This window comes from Vulpes lagopus, chromosome 3, assembly GCF_018345385.1.
Source record: "Vulpes lagopus strain Blue_001 chromosome 3, ASM1834538v1, whole genome shotgun sequence".
Taxonomy (NCBI): domain Eukaryota; kingdom Metazoa; phylum Chordata; class Mammalia; order Carnivora; family Canidae; genus Vulpes; species Vulpes lagopus.
Genome location: NC_054826.1, coordinates 46,910,724 through 46,932,306, shown reverse-complemented (window position 1 = coordinate 46,932,306; position 21,583 = coordinate 46,910,724). Strand labels below are relative to the sequence as shown.

Sequence of the window (21,583 nt, the reverse complement as noted above, 5' to 3'; positions counted from 1 at the left end):
CCAGTCTTTGAGGAAAGTGTACTCTTACTGAAGAGCCAGGACATGTTTACAGGGAGCGATTATAGAGCAATTCAAGGCAATCAATTGTTAAATCATGCAGGACAAACAGTAAGCACACCGGGAGGGGGGAGAGGAGGGAGCAGCTGTGGGCTGAAGTGATCCCTGGGAGACTTCTGGGGAGACAGGGTGAGGGTGAGAGGGGATAGTCTTGCTCCCCACTTACCTTGGCCTATTCTCATCCTTCCTCTCTGGCACTTTTCAGGACCTTCCTCCCCCTCGCCCCCCACCTTCCTGAATGTGGATACCTGGCTCTGGTCTCTGTCTCCACTCTGTTCCCTCACATATCTAATAACCTTCCTACTGACTTCCCCCAAGTCACAAAAGTGAGAAACATCACTGTCATTTTTATTCCTTCTCCTTTATTGTCGTCTCCTTCAATGACATTGCTCATACTATTCCTTCTGCCTAGAACTTTACTAACCTACATTTTGGCATGGGGCAAGCCCTTGCTCTTTCATCAGCCTCAAATGCCACTTCTTTCAGGCCTCCTCCCTGATTCTTCAGATGCACCCTCGGAGAGAGATGCCTTTTCCTCCTACAAGCCCGCATGGTGTGACACAATCTGCACTAGGGTATAGGTTGATGTTCAGATACAGTCTAGCCTGGTGATTAAGTGGGCAGATGCTGGAGTCAAACTACTTGGATTCAAATGCTGGCCTGGCCACTTCTGAGAGGTGAGACATTGGACACTGTTTTATATTCTCTGTTCTTCAGTTTCCTTATCTGCAGAGAGTCCAGTAATAATGCTGACCTTCTTGTAATGCTATAAGGCCTAAATGAAACCAAGCTGCTAAAGTGTCTGGCACATAGTTGGAGCTCTACAGATCCACTGTTAATATTATTGTCACCAGAGTGAAGCTCCTTGAGGGCAAAGACAGTATCCTACACCACTAATCTCCTTCTAGCAGCTTTTTTCTTCAGGGTAGCGGGGGATGGGAACCTGACTTAGTTCCAGTACAGGCTATACGGTGTGGACCAAAGCACACAGTGGTTGCTCTGGATGGTGAGGAAGACCCAGAGATGTCGGAATGGTAGCACAAGGTGAGGGCAGATGAACAGGCAGTGGGGAGTGGAGGGTGCTCCTGAAAAAGTCAGGACAGGATTCAATATTTAGTCTTTAGTCTCAGGCCTTCACACCACCCTCTATATAAGGCACCCCGGGGGCGGGGGTAGGGTGGAGAGTAGCACATATCTGCATTTGGAGGCAGTCAGAGTTGGTGGGAATCCTGGCTCTTCCACCAACCACCTGGAGGGGCTTAGTCAACTCATTTCCTCCTAAGCCACAGTTTTCTTATCTATAAAATGGGGGATTGAATGCTACTTTTCATATTTGAGATTTCACGTGTTATATGGGGATAACCATAGTATTGGGTTGTTGTAAGGATTAAATTAGGTTAATATATTAAAAGCACTTAGAATAGCACTTGGCAAAAAATGCTGTATAGGTGTCATTTGTTTTTACTATTCTTTTTCTTATTACTATGACAGCTTTTAAAATAGTATTTGTGTTATTATTGTTGTAGTTGTCAACACCTTGCACAGTGCCTGGCACTATGTGCCTCGGTCCTCAATACACTTTTTTCCCCTGTCTGGTTCCAACTCCAATGCAGAAATACCCAATGGGCACATGCAAGAGAGGCTTTAAGCACCATAAACATGTTTTGACAATGTATTTTCTATTTTTTTTTAAATCATCAAAGCAGTCATCATGGAAAAAAATCCAAATTTCATTTGGCTTCCTTAGACTTATTTTACTGTTTCTGTCGTGAATTGTGTAAGTAGTGGCAGGTAAGGGGGGTGGGGTGGGCAGTATAATCATTTTAACTGTAAATGCTCAGAGCCTTAATCTAGCCCTGGGCTGACAGCACACAAAGGAGAGAGGAAGGGAATTGAGCCCCCTGCTGCCCCCGCTAGGTGAGCAGGGAAGCCTCTGGAAGAGACCCCTGCTGAGTGTGCAGTTTGGCCATCTGGGAGACTGGCACATGGATGAGTGCCAGGGATGGAGAGAAAGTGCAGGCTCAGCCCCACACAGAGGCCAGCGCACTGGCTTCCCCACAGCGCCTGCGTGCTGTGTGGCCTCCAGAACCCTTCCTCAGCTGCCAGCAGATCCCTCCTCTATCTTGGGTGTAGGCTCTGCATGAATGAGGAGGTGACAGGGCCAGTGGGAGGCTGGTGACTGTCGTGTTTGGTTCCCAGGGGCTCAAAAGCTAGCCACTGTTGTTCCAACTGCTTCTTGGACATCAGAAGCCTGCCCATCCTGGACGGGGCCTCAGGCTGGAGGAGGAGGCCATGGGAGGGGGATACCTTGGTATCAGACAAGCTTCAAATCCTTGCTCTTTAGTCACTAGGCAATCACAGAACCTCTCTGAACCTCAGTTTCCTAATTCGCAAAGGGAGACTAACAATACAACCATCACAGGGCTACTGCAAAAGTCAACGGAGGTCAGGTATGCAGAAGGGTCAGGGACATACAGGCCCTTAAACAATTTGAATCCCTCCTCAAGTGATGCTTCTCTATCCCTCCAATTTCTATCCCAAACAAGCCTGTTGACCCCGGATGAGTCTTGCTCAACCATTTAGTACAGGAAGCTTTCTACGACAGCCAGGAGGATTGCTTGTTGGTTTTCCAACAGAGAGGTCCTACTATGCCCCATGGAAAGCACTTCACTTCCATGCTTCAGGCTCTTCCTTTACCTCTTAGACTCCTACTAACTCTGTCATACCTTCTGGCTTCAAATCCCACACCAAGGCTTTGTACAGAAACCAGGCTGCCAGCTTTGTGACTCTAAGCATTATCAATGAAATCCCTTGTGGAGAGAGAGGTCTTTCGCCCACATGGCTCAGCCTGCACTCTGTCCTGGCCCATATCTGAGATACAACTAGCTGTCTCCTTGTCACATCTTCAGATAGCACAGAACTTATGGGTACTGCTAAGGTGAAGGCCGCAGAATTAAGATTCAGGATCTCACTTAGCTGGAATAACATTTTAAATTAGTAAATTAAAACTTAATGGGCATATATAGCCCTGCACTTCTGTTTTATTTAAAAAAAGATAGAAAGAAAAGTTGAAGAAATGTTAATATGGGGAGATCTGACTTCATAGCAATTCATGTGAAGACAAGTAGGGCTGGGGAGGCCCAGGGTTCGGATCCCAGATTGGACACTCAAGCTGCGTGACTATGGGCAAACCACTCACCTCCTTAGGAACTCCATTTTTTAAATTTTATTTTTTTTATTTATTTATTTTTTTTTTCATTTTTTAAATTTTAAATGAGACTTGAACCAGGAAGTTTCAAAGGCCCTTCCACCTTGGTATGTAAACTTATAAATATACATATAAGCACATACATACTTACTATGACCTGTGCTCTGGGTCAGTGGGCACAGAAGCCACCTGGAGATCGTAGTAAAATGAAGGTTCTGGTCCAGTAGGGACTTGAGACTGCATTTCTAACATGCTCCCACAGGGCACCAGGCCTGCTGGTCTGAGGACCACATTGAGTAGCACAGTTCTCGACAGTCATAACTCCCTGCTTACTGCATTCTTACTATCTTTTGACCACTGTGTCTTACATGCATTATTGCAGTTCATCCTCATAACAGCCTTGGAGGGGATTACTACCAATATCTCAGTTTTCTAGATGTTGAAATGAAGGCTCACCGACATGGGGGGCCTGCTTGAGGTCACACAGCTAACATGCTGCAGAGCCAGGGTTTATATCCGGGTCTAGAGTAGATGCCCATAACTGCCATACCACCTGCAGATGTGTCATAGAGATTTAGGCCAACCTATGGCCAAGGACAGGAAGGAACTAGTGTTCATTTCCTTTGCAATGATGACCACTCATACACCAACTGACCCCTCCCTGCCTCTCTGGATCACGTGAAGACACTGACTGATTCTGGTTCCCGATTCGGAAGGTCTGAAATTCTAACATACTTAGAGATTTAAGTGCCCGATCCTTCACTGACAGGCAATGATGTCTGCAACAAAGGGAAAAGAATTTAGTTCACATAAATGATTAGAGCAGAGGAGCGGTGTTTAATCCTATTAATGAATTTGCTAATTGGCCTTCTGCCCCCAATCATTTCATATTTAGGCTTTTGCAGTGTCAGATTAAATGGAAACAGATCCAGGGGTGGTCTGAGATGAGGCTGAAAGCATTTTGCTCAAGGCCTGCAGATGGCTCAGTTGTTCTCTATGGCTAATGAGGTCTATCCCTGAATGCCTTCTCAACATCCACATTTCACATTTGGGCTGTTTTTCTGTGAGGCAAGGCCAGGAGGGGAGGGGGGTGATGTGGTGCCTAAGAGCTCGGGCTCTGGGACCTGCCAGAATGGGGCCCTGCTATCCACGAGCTGAGTGACCCTGGGCGATGGACGAGCTTCCCTTCTTAGAACCTCAGCTCTTCATCTGCAAAATGGGACCCTTTCAGGGCTGGGAAGACGTTAACCAAATAACGCAGGAAAAAGGCAGAGCATGGTGCCTGGCAGACAGCAGCAGTCAATATCAGCTATTACTATTATTCACCCTGGCAGATGATCCCCACGTTCCTATCTCACCATGGAATTTCATGACCTAAAATTCCCAGCTTCCCCTAGGAGTTACCGGGGAAACTGCTTGGGGCTCCAGTGGCCAGGGTTGTGACAGCTCTGGGTCCCCAGGGGGATGGAATCAGAGGCTGCAGTTCGAAGGGACACAGCTTGCCAAGGACTGCCCAGTCACGGTGCAGATGAAGCAACAGAGGAGGAAGGGACCAGCTCTGAGATGCGATAAAGGAAGCAGCAGAGCCAGTACTACCCCGAGTTGCCAAAATCATCACACCTTAGGCGAAGTACTGTGCTCACTACCTCCTTGACCCCGTACGCAGCCCTGTAAGGGAGACACTGTCATTGTCCCCATTTGATAGAACAGAAAACTGAGGCCCAGAAACCTTGAGCTAAGGAGTCACAGAGCCAGAGTTTAAACCCAGGTCTTACTTTCAGTAAGTGAGTCCTAACCACTTTTGAGATCCTGTTCCCGGTGCCCTGATTTGAGTCGAGTGCCGTCCCCATTTCCCCCACTGCCCCAGTGAGGTTTCCGCCTGGCCTGGCATGGCAAGAATCCATCCAAAGTTCTGCTCCTGTGGCTACGGGACAGGAAGCCAGAGAGCTCCAGCTGATGGCAGCAGCTCCCCAAAGGTGACCCATTAAAAATACTTCCTACAGGGAGGTGAAGCATTTAAAGGTAAGTCGACTTTTTCTGAAGGTCCCAAGACTCGGTCACTCAGTCGGTCTCTCTTTCTCCCTCTCTCTCCTAAACACTGTTCACTCTGCCTGATGAATGGCAACATCAACTCCAGGGCCATTATGCAGAACTTTGCGGCGCTTCTCCCCATGAGCAGACCTGGATTTCTCATCTGCGCCGCCGCACTCCTGCACTACCCGGAGCCATCGAGAGCACACACCCTGGCCCATCCATCCTTAGCCCCACACAGCCAATAGTCATCAACTCTGGACCCAACATCCGGCCTGACAGAAAATATGGAATAAGACTCATGCCCTTAGAACTAGTCAGAGAGATGAATGATTAATCCATAATCACATAATGTTCACAATTGTGGCAAGGGGAAGCAGCAACAGCTGCAGAGGTAACAGGGGAGGGAGGGAGAGATGTGCTCTGCCCGCAGGAGCCTGGGAGAGGGTGATGCTGAATGAGGTCTTGAAGGATGTGTAGGAGTTTGCCAGGTGACTGGGGAGGTGGAGGTGGAGGGTGAGTGGAAGCCAGAGTGGGCGTTGGGCAGAGGTAACATCAGAGAAGCAATGATGCTTAACAGGTACTTAAGAGATTGCTTAGTGAACAGATAAATGGGTAGACAAATAGTCAGGTTCCTGATATCAGCTAGACAAGGTAAATGTGAACCTGAAACATAAGGGAGGTCATTCTAGATCAGTTCTTCCTCCCTCCCTCCCTCCCTCCCTCCCTCCCTCCCTCCCTCCCTCCCTCCCTCCCTTCCTTCCTCCCTCCCTCCCCCCCCCTCCCTCCCTCCCTCCCTCCCTCCTTCCTCCTTCCTTCCTTCCTTCCTTCCTTTTTAAATTAATCAACAAAAGAGTGAAAGTAGAGATATTTTCCCATCTTCTCACCTTCCCCCCAAAATACTACATCCCTACGGATATCCAAAAACTGCCAGGACTTTTCTTGACTGAATTTACAATTTTTAGCTTTCTAAGAAGCACCTGTTGTTAAGTTACTGGTAATTATTGCACCAGGGCTTCTTGTACCACTGACTCCTTCCAAATTTCATGGTAGACAGCTAAGGTCCAGCATTGGGGTAGCAGGACAATCAATGCTCTTCATGCAAAGACTTCATTACTAGGACTAGGACTTCATTACTTCATTAACTTATGGGTACATTCATTCATGCATGCACTCATGTCTTCAATCATTCCTTCTGGCATTCATTTGATAATTCATTTGCTTGCTTGCTTCCTTCCTTTCTTTCATTCATTTATTTATTCCTCCCTTCATTCATCATCCATTCTTTCACTCACTTGTTGACACATGCGCTCACTGTTCATTTGCACATTTATGAAGCATTTATTGAGCAAAGCCCTCAGAGGCATATAATGAGGCTCAAGACGAGGTCCCTTTCCTGATACTAGTCTGAAAGCCTCCTCATGTTAGGTAATAGTCCCTCACTTTTATTTTTTGGTCTTCCCACCTCCCTCTCCCTCTTTTTAAAAAAATTTAAAAAGATTTATTTATTTATTCATGAGAGACACAGAGAAAGAGGCAGAGACATAGACAGAGGGAGAAGCCCAATGGGGGACTCAATCCCGGATCCTTGGATCACACCCTGAGCTGAAGGCAGATGCTCAACCAGCCACCCAGGCATTCCCCCACCTCCCTCTTTCTGTTTGCCTTGATCCTCACTGGGTTTCTTCTGGGATTGAGGGCCCAACAACTGTGTCTGGCACTGGGTGTGGGCTCCTCATCCTTTTGTGACTATCAGGAGCAGGGGAGTAGGAACACTGCTCTCAGCATCTCCCTGCTAAATGGTAAACAGATTCAGTACATTTTGTGGACAAAGCCAATTCAAAGCCAGCAGACCAAATAAGAGAATTCATTCCAGGCAGAGGGCTGGTAACTGAAATTCCAGTGGGAAGCTAACTTTTCCTTCAGGGTCTGCTATTCTGGAAAATAACAGAGAGCAGCCGACAATTCCATTATTTATGATTTCCTCCAGAAAAGATTTTTTGAGTACCTACCATGTGTAAGAATCCAAGCTGGGGACCGTGAGGAATGATTCAGACAAGCACCCTGCAAGAAGCTGACACTCTGGGGTGGTGGATGGGGGTGGGGGATCGCAGGGGAAGATGGGTTAACACCTCCATCCAGTGCCCAATACAATGCATGACTTGAGAGTCATGAGAATGCACACCTTAAAAAAATTAATGAATTTAGATGGGGCCTGGGGAAGCCTTCTTGACTGTGGAAACAGCTGAGTGGGGTCTTGGAATATGAGTGGAATTATAACTATTAGGCTAGGAGATGGAGGGAAGGGTAACAGAGTGAAAAGGACGAACAAAGATGCAGAAGTGGGTGACACCGCCCAGTACAAACACCCCTGTAAATTACTATGCCTCTCTTAGACATCAGCAAACTGGCATTTCCAAGGTAAAATGACTTGCCAAAGGTCCTTTGCGACAAGGGCTGTGTGACAGCAGGGTTACTGCTTCTTTCCGCCTCACTGCCTCTCCTTGGTCTCCTACAGCTTCTTTGTTGAACATGTTGCCCAATGAAGGAACTACAGACCCAGCTTCATCAGGAGCCCTCTGGTTGCATATATTCTCCAAGGTGTTCACTGATCTAGGAAGCGGGGAACCAATCCCATATTTGTCTCTAACTTGTCATGTGGTTAGAATAAGCTTCAAATAGTTGTGGGATTTAGTCAGCTCATCTATTCAAGGAGCACTCTGAAGATCCCAAGCTCAGACCTTCCTGAAGGTTCTGAATGCTTTCTCTTGGTCGTGGAGGACTGATAACCAGTTTGCTTATAGGCAAAAATCTTCACTGAGATGCCCTCGGTCTAGTGATGTTCTACCTAAATTCTCTTGCCCCTCACAGGCCCAGCAGCTACACCTGCATCATCCCTCTTTGGCCACCCCACACCCTAACCCTTTGCACTTATTCTTTAAAGCCCAGAACAGTATGAAAAGCACAGACAAAATTCTTGCAGCCAGAAATTCAATCTAGGACTGGGATGCAGAGGCTGAATCCCCCAAAGCAGGGTTTTTCTCATTCTTAATTAAAGACAAACAAAGATTCTAAACAGAGATAGAAAATGAATTAGAATATTTTTATTCGGTGACATGGCTCTGAAATTAATTTAGATTTCGGCTGCCTTCAGGAAGCTCTCCCTGAACACCCAGCCTGGGCTAGGTGCTTCTTTCTCTCTTGGCACTAGTCACGTGGAGCTTTGCCCTACTTAAATAAATTTATATGTGCCACCAAATTATATTTTGGAAACATTCAGGGCCTTTGTTCAGTAGGCTATGTTGTTTTCAGGACCAGCCACAGAGCAGAGATCAGTGGGGGCTGCAGTAACAGGACCAGCGTCTGTGCCTCTAGGGTTTTGGGTCCTAGTTCCCTGGACAGCACTGAAAGAGGGCTCCGGAAATGAGCTATTAGGACTCCCAGAGGCACTGCCTACTTCCAGGATGGCCTTATTCTAGGCATTTGGAAGCCACAAACAGTAGAGCTATAAATTTGCTGACCACTTACTACACATCAGAGCTTGTGCTGATCATTTGACTTGCATTATCCCTGAAATCCACTCAACATAACAGCTATTTTAAGATGGTAACTACTACTGTTCCTGTTTTACAGTTGAGGAAAACAAAGCCAGGGAGTGGTAGAGCCTGGATTTGAATCTACCAGGGAGGTCAAATCCTGAATTGAGAACCTTTACCACCCTCTTCCGAATGCCTTAATTAGATCTGAGTCTGATGTCTCAGAGATCATAGTAACAGTTCCATTAAGAGCATCAGCAAAAAAAAAATATTCAAATCTGAGAACAGGATGGAATCTGAGGAGAAACTGAGGCTCCAAGGGGTTAAGGGACCTAGCCAGGAAGGGTCCCTGACCTCTGGCCTCCCCCAGCCACTTTCCAAGTCACCTTCCTCTGCAGGAAAGGTCTCCTGCTGATTAGCATTCCACAGAGGAAGGTGCTAAGATAAGACTCTGATCAGGGCAAATGCCGGGAGAAAGGTACATAGCTGGAGCCCTGAACAATGCAGCCAATGTGGTGGAACTCTGTCCAAGAGGGCCTGACTACCCAGGGATGGTGCAGCTCGTCGTGGTGGCCAGCCCAATAGCCCTGACCTGCTGTGAGCTTCAAGCAAGCATTGTGAGAGTTAAATAAGAAAGTGCAGGAAAAGCATCCCACAATGTTCCAGGCACACAGTAAGGGAGGGATCACTGGAAGCTGTCACCCTTGCCCCCCGCCCCCGTCTTCTGTTTCTTAGGCTCCTGGGAGAGAATGAAGAGCTCTGGCCTCTGGACCTAGAATTTTGCGTAGGAGACAGGAACGGTAGACAGTAATGTCTGAGCTCTTAATCTTCGCCCGCCCTATGCAAGGAGCTCCATAGCCATCCTTCGTGTTTTCATGTCCTTACAACAATCTCCCTTGGGTCCCTGGTGGTTCAGCCAACACTGTATATGAAACAGGGTCCTCCCTCCCTCTACTCCCTCCACACTGAGTTTCCTGCCTGGAGATGCTACTCTCACCCACTCTATGGATGAGAAAACAGGCTGAGAGGGGTGAAGGCTGGCCTGAGATCTCAGAAGGAGGGAGAAGCTGGGATGCACGCCCAGACTCTACTGGACTCCAAAGCTCAAGACCTTTCTGTGACATCTATCTGCCTTGCAGAAGTGTGACAGGCACTGAAAATATTTTAAAACAAATCCCTGGGTTTCTTGTTCCATAGTCTCCTGGCCTCTGGGACCTCATAGCGGTCAGATAAATGATGGGAGTTTGGTGCTGAATTTTGTTCCTACACAAGTAGTATCCGAGGATCTGTGAGAATCAAAGCTCTGGATGTCAAGGTCCTGGGCCAAGGCTTGAAGACGTGCCCTGCCCAAGACTGGTAAAAGGCAACCAGACCCCTCCCTGCCAGAAGGATGTGTAACTCATGTGGCCTTAGACCTGTGTTCTGGGACTTAAACACCAATCCAGCTTTATCCCCTAAGATCTATACCCAGAGATATCATTCCTTACTGCTTACCCAGACTGATATCTCTGGGAGCTGGGCCAGATGCCTGGACCCCTTGAAGCACAGGCTACTCATGGGGAACTCTGAGATGCGAATTTGCCCACTGAGTCAGGAGAGACCAAGCAAGTCCTAGAGCAGACTCACTGAGTACCTTGGGGTCCACCCATACCTTACTACAGTTCTAATCACAACCCAGAGTAAAGGTTGGGAACTACAGCCCCTGCCTATAACCAGAACCTGAGATCCAGTGGTGGAATGTGAAGGTCTACGGGTCAAGTTACTTAAAATCTTTCTTCCACTCACAACAGGATTTGAGCATCAAATAAAAGAAAATAAAACCCATCATTTTCTTTCTTCTTAACTGCATCCTGTCCCTTCATTCCAATAATCAACTTTCTCACTGCTGGGGAGGAGGCCTGCATAAGTCCCCTATGGCGCAACATATGTCAGCCCCAACTTCACATGGACCCATTTGACAACTGTCCCGCTGGTGAGACTGGGCATGTCTCAGCTAGGGAACAGCGGCTATCATGCTTTCTAATCCTTGACATAAGCTCACTGCTCCATCACACCTTGACAGCGCCCTCAGCTCCACAGCGGCTCCCAGAGCACAGCAGCACCCTGTGTGATACCCTCGCTCCTAATGACTCCCCCAGCCACCAGGACATGAGCCCTGGGAGTTTTACCGCTTGGCAGCTGGTGATTCCTTTTGGCTTGCAGAGGTTTACTGGGGTAACCAGACAGAGCATTCTCCCTGATGCTGGACTCCAAGGTCTGCATCAGCACTGTCACCCGGAGGAGTGTGTGAATGTGTGAGCACACTTGCTGGGTGCCCACAGTTGCACAATTGCCAGCCGTCATGAGAATGGGAAGAGCTTCCCAACATTTCCACCCAGACAATCCAGTCACCCCCACCTGTGAATCTGACTCTCCCTTCTGCTCCTAGAGATTTCCAGGAGGAGTGTCCTGGCACCTGGAGCCCCAGAGGCGAGCTCCCCCACGCGGGGGGCCAGCGCCCACTCTGGCTCCCTCCTCTGCGCGTGTTCACGATATTCACACCAAACCTCCCGCCAGGTTTCTCACTCCTCTAGCTGCAAGAACCTGCCCTTGCTCCTCATGAAGAGGAGGGTCCAGGCCAAGGGAGGCAGGTGGTACACCCCAGCTCAGCATGCAGCACCCCCAAATCCAGTCAGGGGAACAAAAGGAGGAAGGAGGTGGCTTACCTTTAGAAGGTCGCCTTTGTTTGGTTTGCAGAGACGAGAAGGTGCCCATGACGGCCCCCATGGCAGCGAAGACTTGTGTGCGACTTGGGACCCCTCGCCCTGCCCCTCCCGTCCCCTGGAAAGAAACCAGTGTGGCTCCTCTACTCCGAATTGGAGGAGGACACAAAAAAGCACCCGGCAGCTCGCCTGCAGCTTGGTATTCAGCGAGCGTGGGGCTGGGGCGCCGGGAGCCTTGTCTCCCCTTCTTCAGCCCCGCACATGCACTGACTCACGGCCAGGGCTCCCCGCGAGCCCTCGGAACCGGGCCGGGCTGTTCGCGCGCCGCGGGCCCAGGACGCTGCCCGCAGCCCGCGCGGTGCCGGCCCCGAGCCAGCCGCGCTCCGCCCGCCCCTGCCGCCGCCGCTGCGCCCCGCTGCGCTCCCGGCGCTCGGCGGGCTCCCGGGGCCGGGACCAACCATGAATGAACAGCGCCAGGGACGGCGCGGGGCGGAGGAGGAGGCGGCGCGGGGCGGCCGGCGGGCGACCGGGGGGCGGGGCGGGGGCCGGCCCCGAGGGGCGTCCGCAGCCGCAGCCGCAGCCGCAGCGCTGCCCCCCGCCCCGCGCGCCCGCACCTGTGAGCGCCGCGCGCCGGGGCGCACCGACCCGCGTGGGCCGGCGCCTGGCGGGTGGGTTCAGGGGCAGCCGCAGGCTGCGCCCCGGGAGAGCGTGCGCGCGAGTGTGTCCCTGCGTGCGAGGCACTATTTCTCTTGACTCAAAGGAAGTCTTATTTAATCCACCTTCCGAATTCATAGGGTGGGGGAAGTAAAGTCTGCTCCACCCAGGGAGAGACGAAAGATACACATCTACCTGAGCTGTCGTGGAGGAAGGTCCCCCCTGCTCCTCCAGCACCAGGGCCCCCTTCTGTGGACTGAGAATTGGACGGGGTAAAGGAGCCCTTTGGGCCCTTGCTTTCTCTTGTTTGTCCCCTCACTCTCTCCCTCGTTCACCCTCCCACCTCCTCTCAGACCCCACAGTAATTTCTTCACCATCAGCCATGGGGTAGACTGTGAGTTAGTGCTGAAGGGGTAATGGCTGAATTTGAGAAATAGTCTCCCTATTGTGAGTTTTCACTCCAGATCACACAGAACCTCAACTCCTATCTCAGCGTCTCATGCAAAAGGGCAAAGTTTGGGTTCACCCCTACGGGTTCTCCTCAGCATCCTGTGATGCCGAAATGCAAGGTCTGCTCCCTGAAAGCCAGGGGAGGACCTACCCCTCATCCAAGTAGGAGCTGCCTGGGTTCCCAGTATACACTGTGCCTGCAGACCACAGGTCCCCCAACATATGGGCTCACAAACACACACATACGCGTAGTCAGTCTCACGAAAAAATAGAGGCACAGTCCCACAAGTCCACACAGACACGCTCAGCCCATCATACACTCATAGGATCATCCGCAGGACCCCACACAAGATCCAGACACAGGAACACAGAGGCACAAAGGCATACAAACAGTGCGAAGTGGCATTGGAGTTTCCAACATTCACGTACACTCAAAGCCACACAGGCAAATAGCCATATTCCAGCCTATGGGGCCCCTCAGGTACTGTTTCCCCTCATTCCAGCACATTAGCTGCCCTTTCAGGGACAAAGGTGGCCTGGTACTTGGCCAGGGACCCTGAGTAGTTTCCTTTACCTATTCAGCGCTTAATGCTTTCACAAATCCAAACACGTCATATTTTGTGCAACAGGGAAGGTGTGCTTAATAACAGCTGTCCCTTTTATTTGCATTGCCGTTTGCTATGTATAACCCACATCACCTCCAGGCCTGTGAGTTAGACGGATCACGTCTAATCATTACTGTAAAGAGAAACTGAGGCTTACCAAGGGTGAGGAATTTGCCTGAAGTGACTTAGCCAGAATGTGGGATTAGAACTTGGAGTTCAGGACTGTGTCACCACCTCCTGTCGACAGGTGAGGACACCGGGGACTCCTGAGCCAGGGAGACCTCCTCTAGGCCCCACTAGATTCAAAGCTTCAGCTCTCATACCAGTCAGAACTTATCTGTGTGTGTCCATGAGGACTAGAATCCTGGCTGATGGAGCAAGACTGCACTTCTTGCTGGAGAAGGGTGGGGCTGGGGTTGAAGCCAGGGGTCAGGAGAGGTCCCATCAGGATGGCCAAGACTCAAGGAGCAGAGGAGGGACTTTGCTGGGGAGACGGTGGTGCAGCCCTCTAGGGTCACTGGACCCTCAGGCACCTGCTCATCTTCATACTACCTAAAGACCAGGACCAGCACTTGAGAGTTTACAGAAAGCTAGGATGCCATTCGTGCATTTCCTCTTCTTCCCCATTGCCATGTGAGAAAAGGAGAGGAGAGATGAATTGCTCCATTTTAGAGATTAGAGATCTGGAGGAGTTTGTGACTGTCTGCTCCTAAGCAGTGGGAATAAAACGAGATCACCAAGGTGAAGTCCAAATCGTTGAGTATTAATTATGAGGCCCTTCTGTGGCCTGGCTTCATCTACCAGTCTCTCTGCTCACTGGTGCTCCCTTTAGGGCTCTGGCCAAACAGGACCTCACTGGTGCCCTCTAGGGTTGTGCTTCAGCTGCCTTTGCATACGCCATTCCCTCTGCCTAAAATGTCCCTTATCTCCTTCTCCATCTGGTGACCTGCTGCCCATCCTTCAACGTCTAATTCAAGTGTCGTTTTCTCCAGCAGTCCCCTCCTGGCTCTGAACTGGTGCCTGCCCCAAGTTCCTGCAGCACTTGGGGCTTTTTGCCCATCAGAAAAGTCATTTCCTTGGTTTTCATTGTCCCTTTCCTGTCCGTCTCTCCCTCCTCACAGAGTGTTCTGTAAGAGCAGGGACCACTATTGATTTAGCTCTACACTATCTACTTAACCCCCTGTGCAGTCAGTCTGTGCCAAGTGAATGAATGAATGAATTTTCTTTGCTCACTCAATTATTAAGTAAAAACTGGTGATTACCAGATCATCCTAGCTCTTCAAAGGAAGAAGCACACTCTTCCAAGCAAAGATTCACTTATTCAACAAATATTTATTCATTCATATGTCAACCATGTACCAGATATTTATATGCACAACAGCTCCCTTGTTCCTGATGGTGTCCTGCATGGTAGGTATTATTGAAAGGTAAATGCACACACACACACACACTCACACACACACACACTATATGATGCAGCAGACATTGCCCATGAGAGGCTCACAAAGAACGCATTTAGGGAGGAGAGCACATCAAGAGAGAGATGACAACAGACCCACTCCTGCCTCTGGGAGACTTGCTGCAGAGAGCAGAGAATCATGTGGGTGATTTGTCCTGCTGTCCTCAACATGTACTCACTAAGGCCATTGTGCCAGCTCTGTCCAACTGGGGCTTCACTGGCTGTGGCTCCTTCTATTCTTGAAGGCGAGCTAGCTCACGCTCCATGGCCAGCTCTGATCCCTCCCTCACCTATCCTCTTATGGACTGAAAGTTTGTGTCTCCTTGAAACTCATATGTTTAAATTCATATGTCCCCTACCCCCCTGCCGCCATCCCGCATGTGTGGCTGTATCTGGAGATGTGGCCTCTAAAAAAGTAATTAAGGCTAAATGAGGTCATAAGGATGAGGTCTTGGTCCCATGGGATTAGAGTCCATAATGTCTCATAAGAGCAGACATCAGAGAGTTCCCCCAAGCCCTGAACACATGACTAAGAAAGGCCTTGTGAGCACACAGGGAGCAGAAGGCAGCCATCTGTAACCCAAGGGGAGAGCTCTCACCAGACACCCACCCTGTTGGCACCTGGATCTTGGACTTCCAGTCTCTAGAACTGTGAAAAAAATACATTTCTGTTGTTTAAGCCACCCAGTCTGTGGCATTGTGTAATAGCAGCCTGAGCTGAGTAATACACACCCACGGTGCCTGTCCGTGCCCTCAGAAAGCTCTGGAGGCAAGGCCTTCCCATCCCTCTGACATACACACCCCTGTAGGGCTCCTTAAGGTCCCCCTGGAAGGCTGTTCAGAGAGGAAGGGGTGAAATGGTTAGAGACCCAGAGGGGTCCGATGAAAGCATGCCCGTGCTGGTCTATGTAACACACAAGCCAAGTTTGCTCCCTCCCCTCTTCTGACATACACTCACTCAGCCACGTTTCTTTCCATCCTTGGGGGCCTGGGCAGGTCACACGTGGAGGCAGCAGTGTCAGATGAAGAGCACGGATCTGGAGGCTGCTGGATCTGGGTTCCGATGCTGATTCTGCTGCTTTTTAGCTGTGTGACTTGGAGCCTGATGAGTACTTTCTCTGAACCCTACTCTCCCCTTCTGAGGACTACGTTAGCACCTACTTTTTAGTGCTGCTGTGAAGACTTGGAGATGATGTAAGGCCCTTAGTAGGTGCCTGGCACATAGCGTGGCCAGTTGTAGAGGACGGACTGCCACTATCACTGCTGCTGTGGGCCAGGTATCGTGCTGGGCTAGAGGGGTGTAGAAATGAGTCAGCCACAGCCCTTCCCCTTGGCTTCCATCTTTGCTCTTCATCTGTTTCATAGGAAATCTATTCTCAGGGTCCCCATCTGGTATTAAAAGACTCAGATTAGTTAAGGAAGGGAATGTGGTTGGCACCTGATTATGTGCAATTCAGCACTATGCTAGCTGCTGTCTTGTACCATTTCCCAAATGTTCTGCATGCATAAGTCTGGCCGCCTCAAATAGATCCTGAGTTTTTAGAAAGCAAAGCAGGCACCCCCTCCCTGCCCCCACCCACCATGGCTTAGCCTGCCCCAGGACTTCCTTAAGTGTTTGGCAAATATTCAAACTGAGATTATCAGGACAGGGGAAAGGGCACCATCACTTAACCCTGGGATCAGGTCCCACTTCTCTTACTAAATGTGCATCTGGGCCTGGGTTGCTTCTCTCCGAAACGTGAACAGGGTCCGTCCTTTCAAGGGTTGGTGTGAGGATTGGGTCAGATAAAGTAAGGGGAAAATACTTCATTTCTCGGTAAAGCACTTTGCAAATGTCCTTTATCATATTTCTGTGCTGGGGCTTATTTAGTTATACATTCATTCAACAAATATTTATTAAGCACCATCTACCTGCCAGCTACCATTTGAAAGAAAGGGACCAATAATGAACAAAAAGAGGCAGGAGTCCTGTCCTCATGGAACTGGTGGGCTAGGATTGAAGACCATGAGATCCTCTTACCATTACAAACTGTGATCTGGCTGGGGAGAAAGAGGGAGCAGATGAGTTTGGGATGAGGTGGTGGGTGATGCTCAGAGAAGCCAGGTAGATAAACCTTTTGCAAAGTACAAAGTTATGTCACAACTAAGTATAGATCCTCAGAAGGCAGGGAGTTAGATATAGCTTTCAAGTCAAGGAGATCAGGTTGCAAATGCTGGGTTTGTTTTGTGACCTCAAGCCTGTTATTTGACGTGTGACAGCCTCCATTTCCAAAATCTGCAAGCAGAATAATCCCACCAACCTCATTTGCAGGGTGAGGCTGAAAGTGATCACGATTACAAAAGTGCCTGGCAGAGGGTCTCCTGCCTAGAACACAGCCTTGGCTCAGAAAATGCTAACTCCATTCTTCCTTTTCCCCTTCCAGTCTTCTTTGCAAGCAACTTCTTCCCCACTTTCCCAGGAGGAAGAAAAGATCTTGGAATAGGACTTGGGCTTGGGAAGTGCCTCCCCAGGGCCACATCCATATGCATCAAGCATGGCCTCATCTGTCAAGGTTGATCCTGACCCTTCAGGGAGCAGGACGGATGCCAGGGAAGCCGGGTCACAGGCTCTGCCTTGGGTGTCTTGATGGCTGCACTGCCCCAAGGGTTCCCCCTTCATGCTCCAGTGCTGGAACAGTCTCTGCCTGGGGCTGAAATGAGTTCAGACAGAGTGCAGCCACCCACACAGCCCAGACACTTGCAGCACAGCCCTTCCAAGTTACCCAGATCCAGCAAGGGGTGGGGGTGGGGGTGGGGGGACGACATTCCAGAGCATCCTGGTTTACATTATCTGAAGCAGCATACGTAATGTGTCCTGGAGACCAGAGGAGTCATGGGTGCCAACCCTAGGCCAGGCACAAGGTCAGTACTTCATGAAATTGATCAGATGGCTCTCTGGGGGTGGATGGAAGGCTGCGTAGAAGAAGGAATGGTGGGGAGGGAGGTGGATTCAAATACATTCAAACAAACAGTTAGGTATCCAATGAAACCTGTGAACCTTCTTCCCCAAAATAGCCATGCATGTGTGAACACGCACTCACACCTTGCATAAAATTTTATGGTGTTCACGACTCTCCCACATGAGGCACATCCATGGACACCTAGTTAAGAAACTCTGTGCAACAGGGGAAAGATGATAATCAGGGATGTGATTCAGTCAGTTCTTAGCTGTGCCACTTGAACTTCTCTGAGCCTCAGTTTCAACATCTGTAAAATGGGTGTAAATAATTGTGCCTCTCTCTTGAGGCTGTCGTAAGGATTACATGAGAAGAAGCATTCCAGGGCTCTAGTGTAATGGCTAGTAAGGCTCAGGGAAAGGTGTCAGTCATCGTAAACAGCCTCATTACACTTCATTCACTCACTCACTCATTCATTCAGTCACAGGGTAGTGAGTGCCTTCTGTTCCATTCACACCCTGAGATGGTCTCTGGGGCTGCAGAAGTTTATGCTCACTTGCTTGGGGAACTCAGAGTCTAAGGAGGCAATGGGCAGGTAAGCAACTCACAACCTATCCCAGATTTCCCCATGAAAGAGTGGGAATGACTTCTCTAGGTCTGCCACTGAGAAAACCAGCCCGGGACTCTGGCTGAGCCGGCCAGCCCCACACAGTCCTGGGAGAAGCAAAGGTTTGGACTCAGCAAGGCCAGCGACCTAGAGCAACCTAGGAGGACAAGGTCAGGGTGGAAGTGGGGTGGAAAAAGCAAGACTGGAACTAGGTAGAAATGGATGGAGTTGCAGGTAGTGCAGGTGAGAGTCGGGGCGGACAGGACTGAGAGGGAGTGAGGGTGGCCCTGGAAAATTGCCATGGTGGTGTGACACTAAAATGGCTGGGGCAATGAGGACAGAATTTCAAAAGTGTCTGCAGAACATTGATCCATGATCTCTTTGGGTAAATATGCAGGAGTTTGTCACGTTTATTCCCCTCCTTTATTCTCCTTAGTTTATATGATAATTACCTTAACAGTGGTAGCCATTGTCTTTGGGATTTTCACTAAGTACCAGTTTGTTCCTGGTCCTATTAATTGTTTCATTAAGGTAGGTATCCTTATTATCTCCCATTTTATATATGATGCAACCAGAGCACAGAGAAGTTAGTGATCTGCCCAAAGCCACACAGCAAGGAAGTGGTGGAGCTGGCTTTGAACTTAGGTCGTCTGATTCCAGATCCTACATTCCCCTTGGTTCCAAGCCCTCCTGCGGCTATTTTAACTTCCTTTTTCAGCACTGTTTCTCTGGGAGGTAGCAATTCACCAGGAACTCACAGGTATGGTGTAGCTTCCTAAAGCCAAGGGATAGATGCCAAGGGGAGGTCACTGGGTCCTGGCCCTCTGGCTGGCAGTTGTGGCTCCTATCCATACCTTTTCTGCCAGGCGGCTGCAGCCATACCCATCTGCCTATGGAAATGCGGAATGCACACAGAGTCTGTTTTCCCTCTGTGACTTCTCCAAACTGAAGACCCCAGAGGAAGTGAGCAGGGGAGGAGGGAAGGAGCAGCAACCATGCTGAGTGATGATTAGTAATAATGCCAGAGATGAGCGCCCCTGGCCCTCCACGGCCCGCTGAACCTGTCAGCGCTGGCTCCCAGCTTTCCAGCTAGGCGGCTGCTGCCACAATTGGAGCCTGAAGAGGAAAAAAAAAAAAGCCTGAAGCAAGGAAGGAGGAAGGAAGGAAGCAGGGAGAAAAGTCATTGTTGCCTTGATACCAAGGGCTGACTCTGGGACAGAGCTGCAGAAATGAGGCAACATGAAAGTACAAGGTATCAATGGATGCTTCTATTGTTTTCTGTGACCACACACCCTGCCTCACATGTGAGATCTGTAGCACTCATTGCCTGTGGCAATAAGACACAGAAACGAGGGGGCCACCTTCTTGAATTTTGACTTACAAAGGCTCTGGTTTGAAAAAAGGCATAGAAGAATGTGGGCTCCAGACAGGATTTGTCCCTGACCTACCTCAGGCCAAGCACCATGAGCACTGAAGCTCCAGACTTGGGTTGAACCCAGGGGTCAGGGAGACCCTGTCCCTTTCCCAAGCAGTGTCTGGGAAAGTGGACCTGACCCCAAGTCCCCCTTCTGGCTCTGCCACTCCGTTATGCAGCACAGACAGTGCATATTTCACTAGCCTGTGTGTGTTTGCTCGGAAAGGGGCTCCTGACTTGTTTCTCCTAGTGGAGTCCGGCGAGGAGAGGAATCTCTCCCCTGAGCTCACAAGGGCCATGGCCCACCATGCCCCAGAGAGCAGGTAAACCTTGGTTGTAGGCCGGGGGTGGGGGTGGGGGGCTCAGCTACGACCTGGATGGCAGGGTGAGCATAGAATGCTCAGGAAGCAGGACATCCTGGGGCTGCCTGCCTGGAGAGGCGATAGGCTGCACAGCAGAGGTTGAGCCCACCCCACACCTCCATGCTTCATAAGCCCTCAGAAGATCAGATAATGCTGAGAAGATGGGGCTATTCTGAGTTTATTGAGATTTCCTTTCTGCCCTCCTACCCCCACGAAGAGTGGGAATTTGTTTTTGTTTTTGTTTTTGTTTTTTTTGAAGAGTAGGAATTTGGAATAGAAATTAAGATTGGCAATTTAAGAAATAAGCCAAGTAGCACTTCTGGCACACCAGAGGAAGTGGCCCGAAGTCCTTAGCTATCTGTAAACAGTCCTCATAAGACCCCTTCTCGGCTCTCTCCTTCATTTTATACGTTAGCAGGCCAAGAGGCAGAAGTGAAATCATCTGCCCAAGGCCATAAAACCGGAGACAGCTGGAGAGTCAGGGTTGGAACCCATTTCTGTCTATCTTCAAACCATGCTGTTACTCAGGAAAGAAAGAGGAGGACATCAGTGCAAAAAAGAGAAGAAGTGGGGAGTGGGGAGCAGTGCCAGGAAGAACAGGTGGGATGAGGGGGCGCTCTCTACTTGAGGTCCTCCCAGATGAGGCCCTGGGTCAGAGGAGAATGCCTGTGAGGAGCCTGTGTCTTGGCTTAGAGGGCTCCATGGTGGGTCACAGGCCACGTGCACTGAAGCTGGCACCCAGGTGGCCTAGCTTGCAGCTGTCGGAGTGGCAGGAAGGGTAATAAAGCACCTCTGAGAACAGGAACACCATCCTTCCTCCTGAGCACCTCTGGGAGCCCCCTTCCTGAGAGGCCAGGCTGGCCTTCTCTCCCACTCCCTTGCATGGAGGCTCCTTTCCTGGGAGGCCACGAGGTATTGCTTTGACCACAGTGGCACTTTGAGATGACTTGTGTCTGTTGTCCCTTCTTGTCCTGGCTGGCCCGTAGTGAGCAAGGGGGTTGGGCACTCTAGCAGGTGCTGGGGGAGCTCATTGACAGTCCAGGCTCTCTTTCTCTGGGTTGGCATTTGCATGCTGCATTAGTATTCGTGCCCGCAGCTCCCGGGCTGTTCTGGATGGAAGATGCTATGCAGATGAGCATCGAGCCTGGTGTGTGATAGGGACCTGGTGCAGTTTGCTGCGAATCAAGGCTGCCGAGTAAGGGAAGGCTGTGGGAGGCTGCAGATGAGACTGGGGCTCCTCGCCTGGTTCCCACATTGCCAACCCCTGGAATCTGCCATCTATGATGTATGAGCTCCCAGCCAGGTCCTCCAATGATCCGCCAGCACAACTGAGCCCGTGCTCTGCCCCAGCTGTCCTGTGGTGGTAGCAGAGAAGCAGAGAGAGGTGAGGTGGGCTCCATCCTGGCCCGTAGGAAGCTCCTGTCCTATGGGGACAGAGTGTGACATACAAGCCATTTGAGGACTGGGAGATGGGCCTAGAGCAATCAGCTGAGAGACCACATGAGCTCAGAGAAGAGATGTCTGATTCAACCTGGGGGAAGAGTGGAGGTGGTGAGGGCAGT

At 50.1% G+C, this 21,583-nt stretch overlaps 1 protein-coding gene across 2 annotated transcripts in view; it reads right to left on the bottom strand.

Annotated features, from left to right (window-relative positions):
- KCNIP1 (potassium voltage-gated channel interacting protein 1) overlaps window positions 1-21,583 on the bottom strand; it is a 337,230-nt gene that overhangs the window by 197,174 nt on the left and 118,473 nt on the right. The window contains exon 1 of one of the 2 annotated variants that reach the window (XM_041750275.1): window positions 11,538-11,871. The exons of the other annotated variant lie outside the window; for it this stretch is intronic. Coding sequence (XP_041606209.1) covers window positions 11,538-11,598 — 61 coding nt within the window. The 5' untranslated portion in view covers window positions 11,599-11,871. Of the gene's footprint in view, window positions 1-11,537; window positions 11,872-21,583 lie in introns of those variants that run through there. 2 annotated transcript variants of the gene reach the window in all.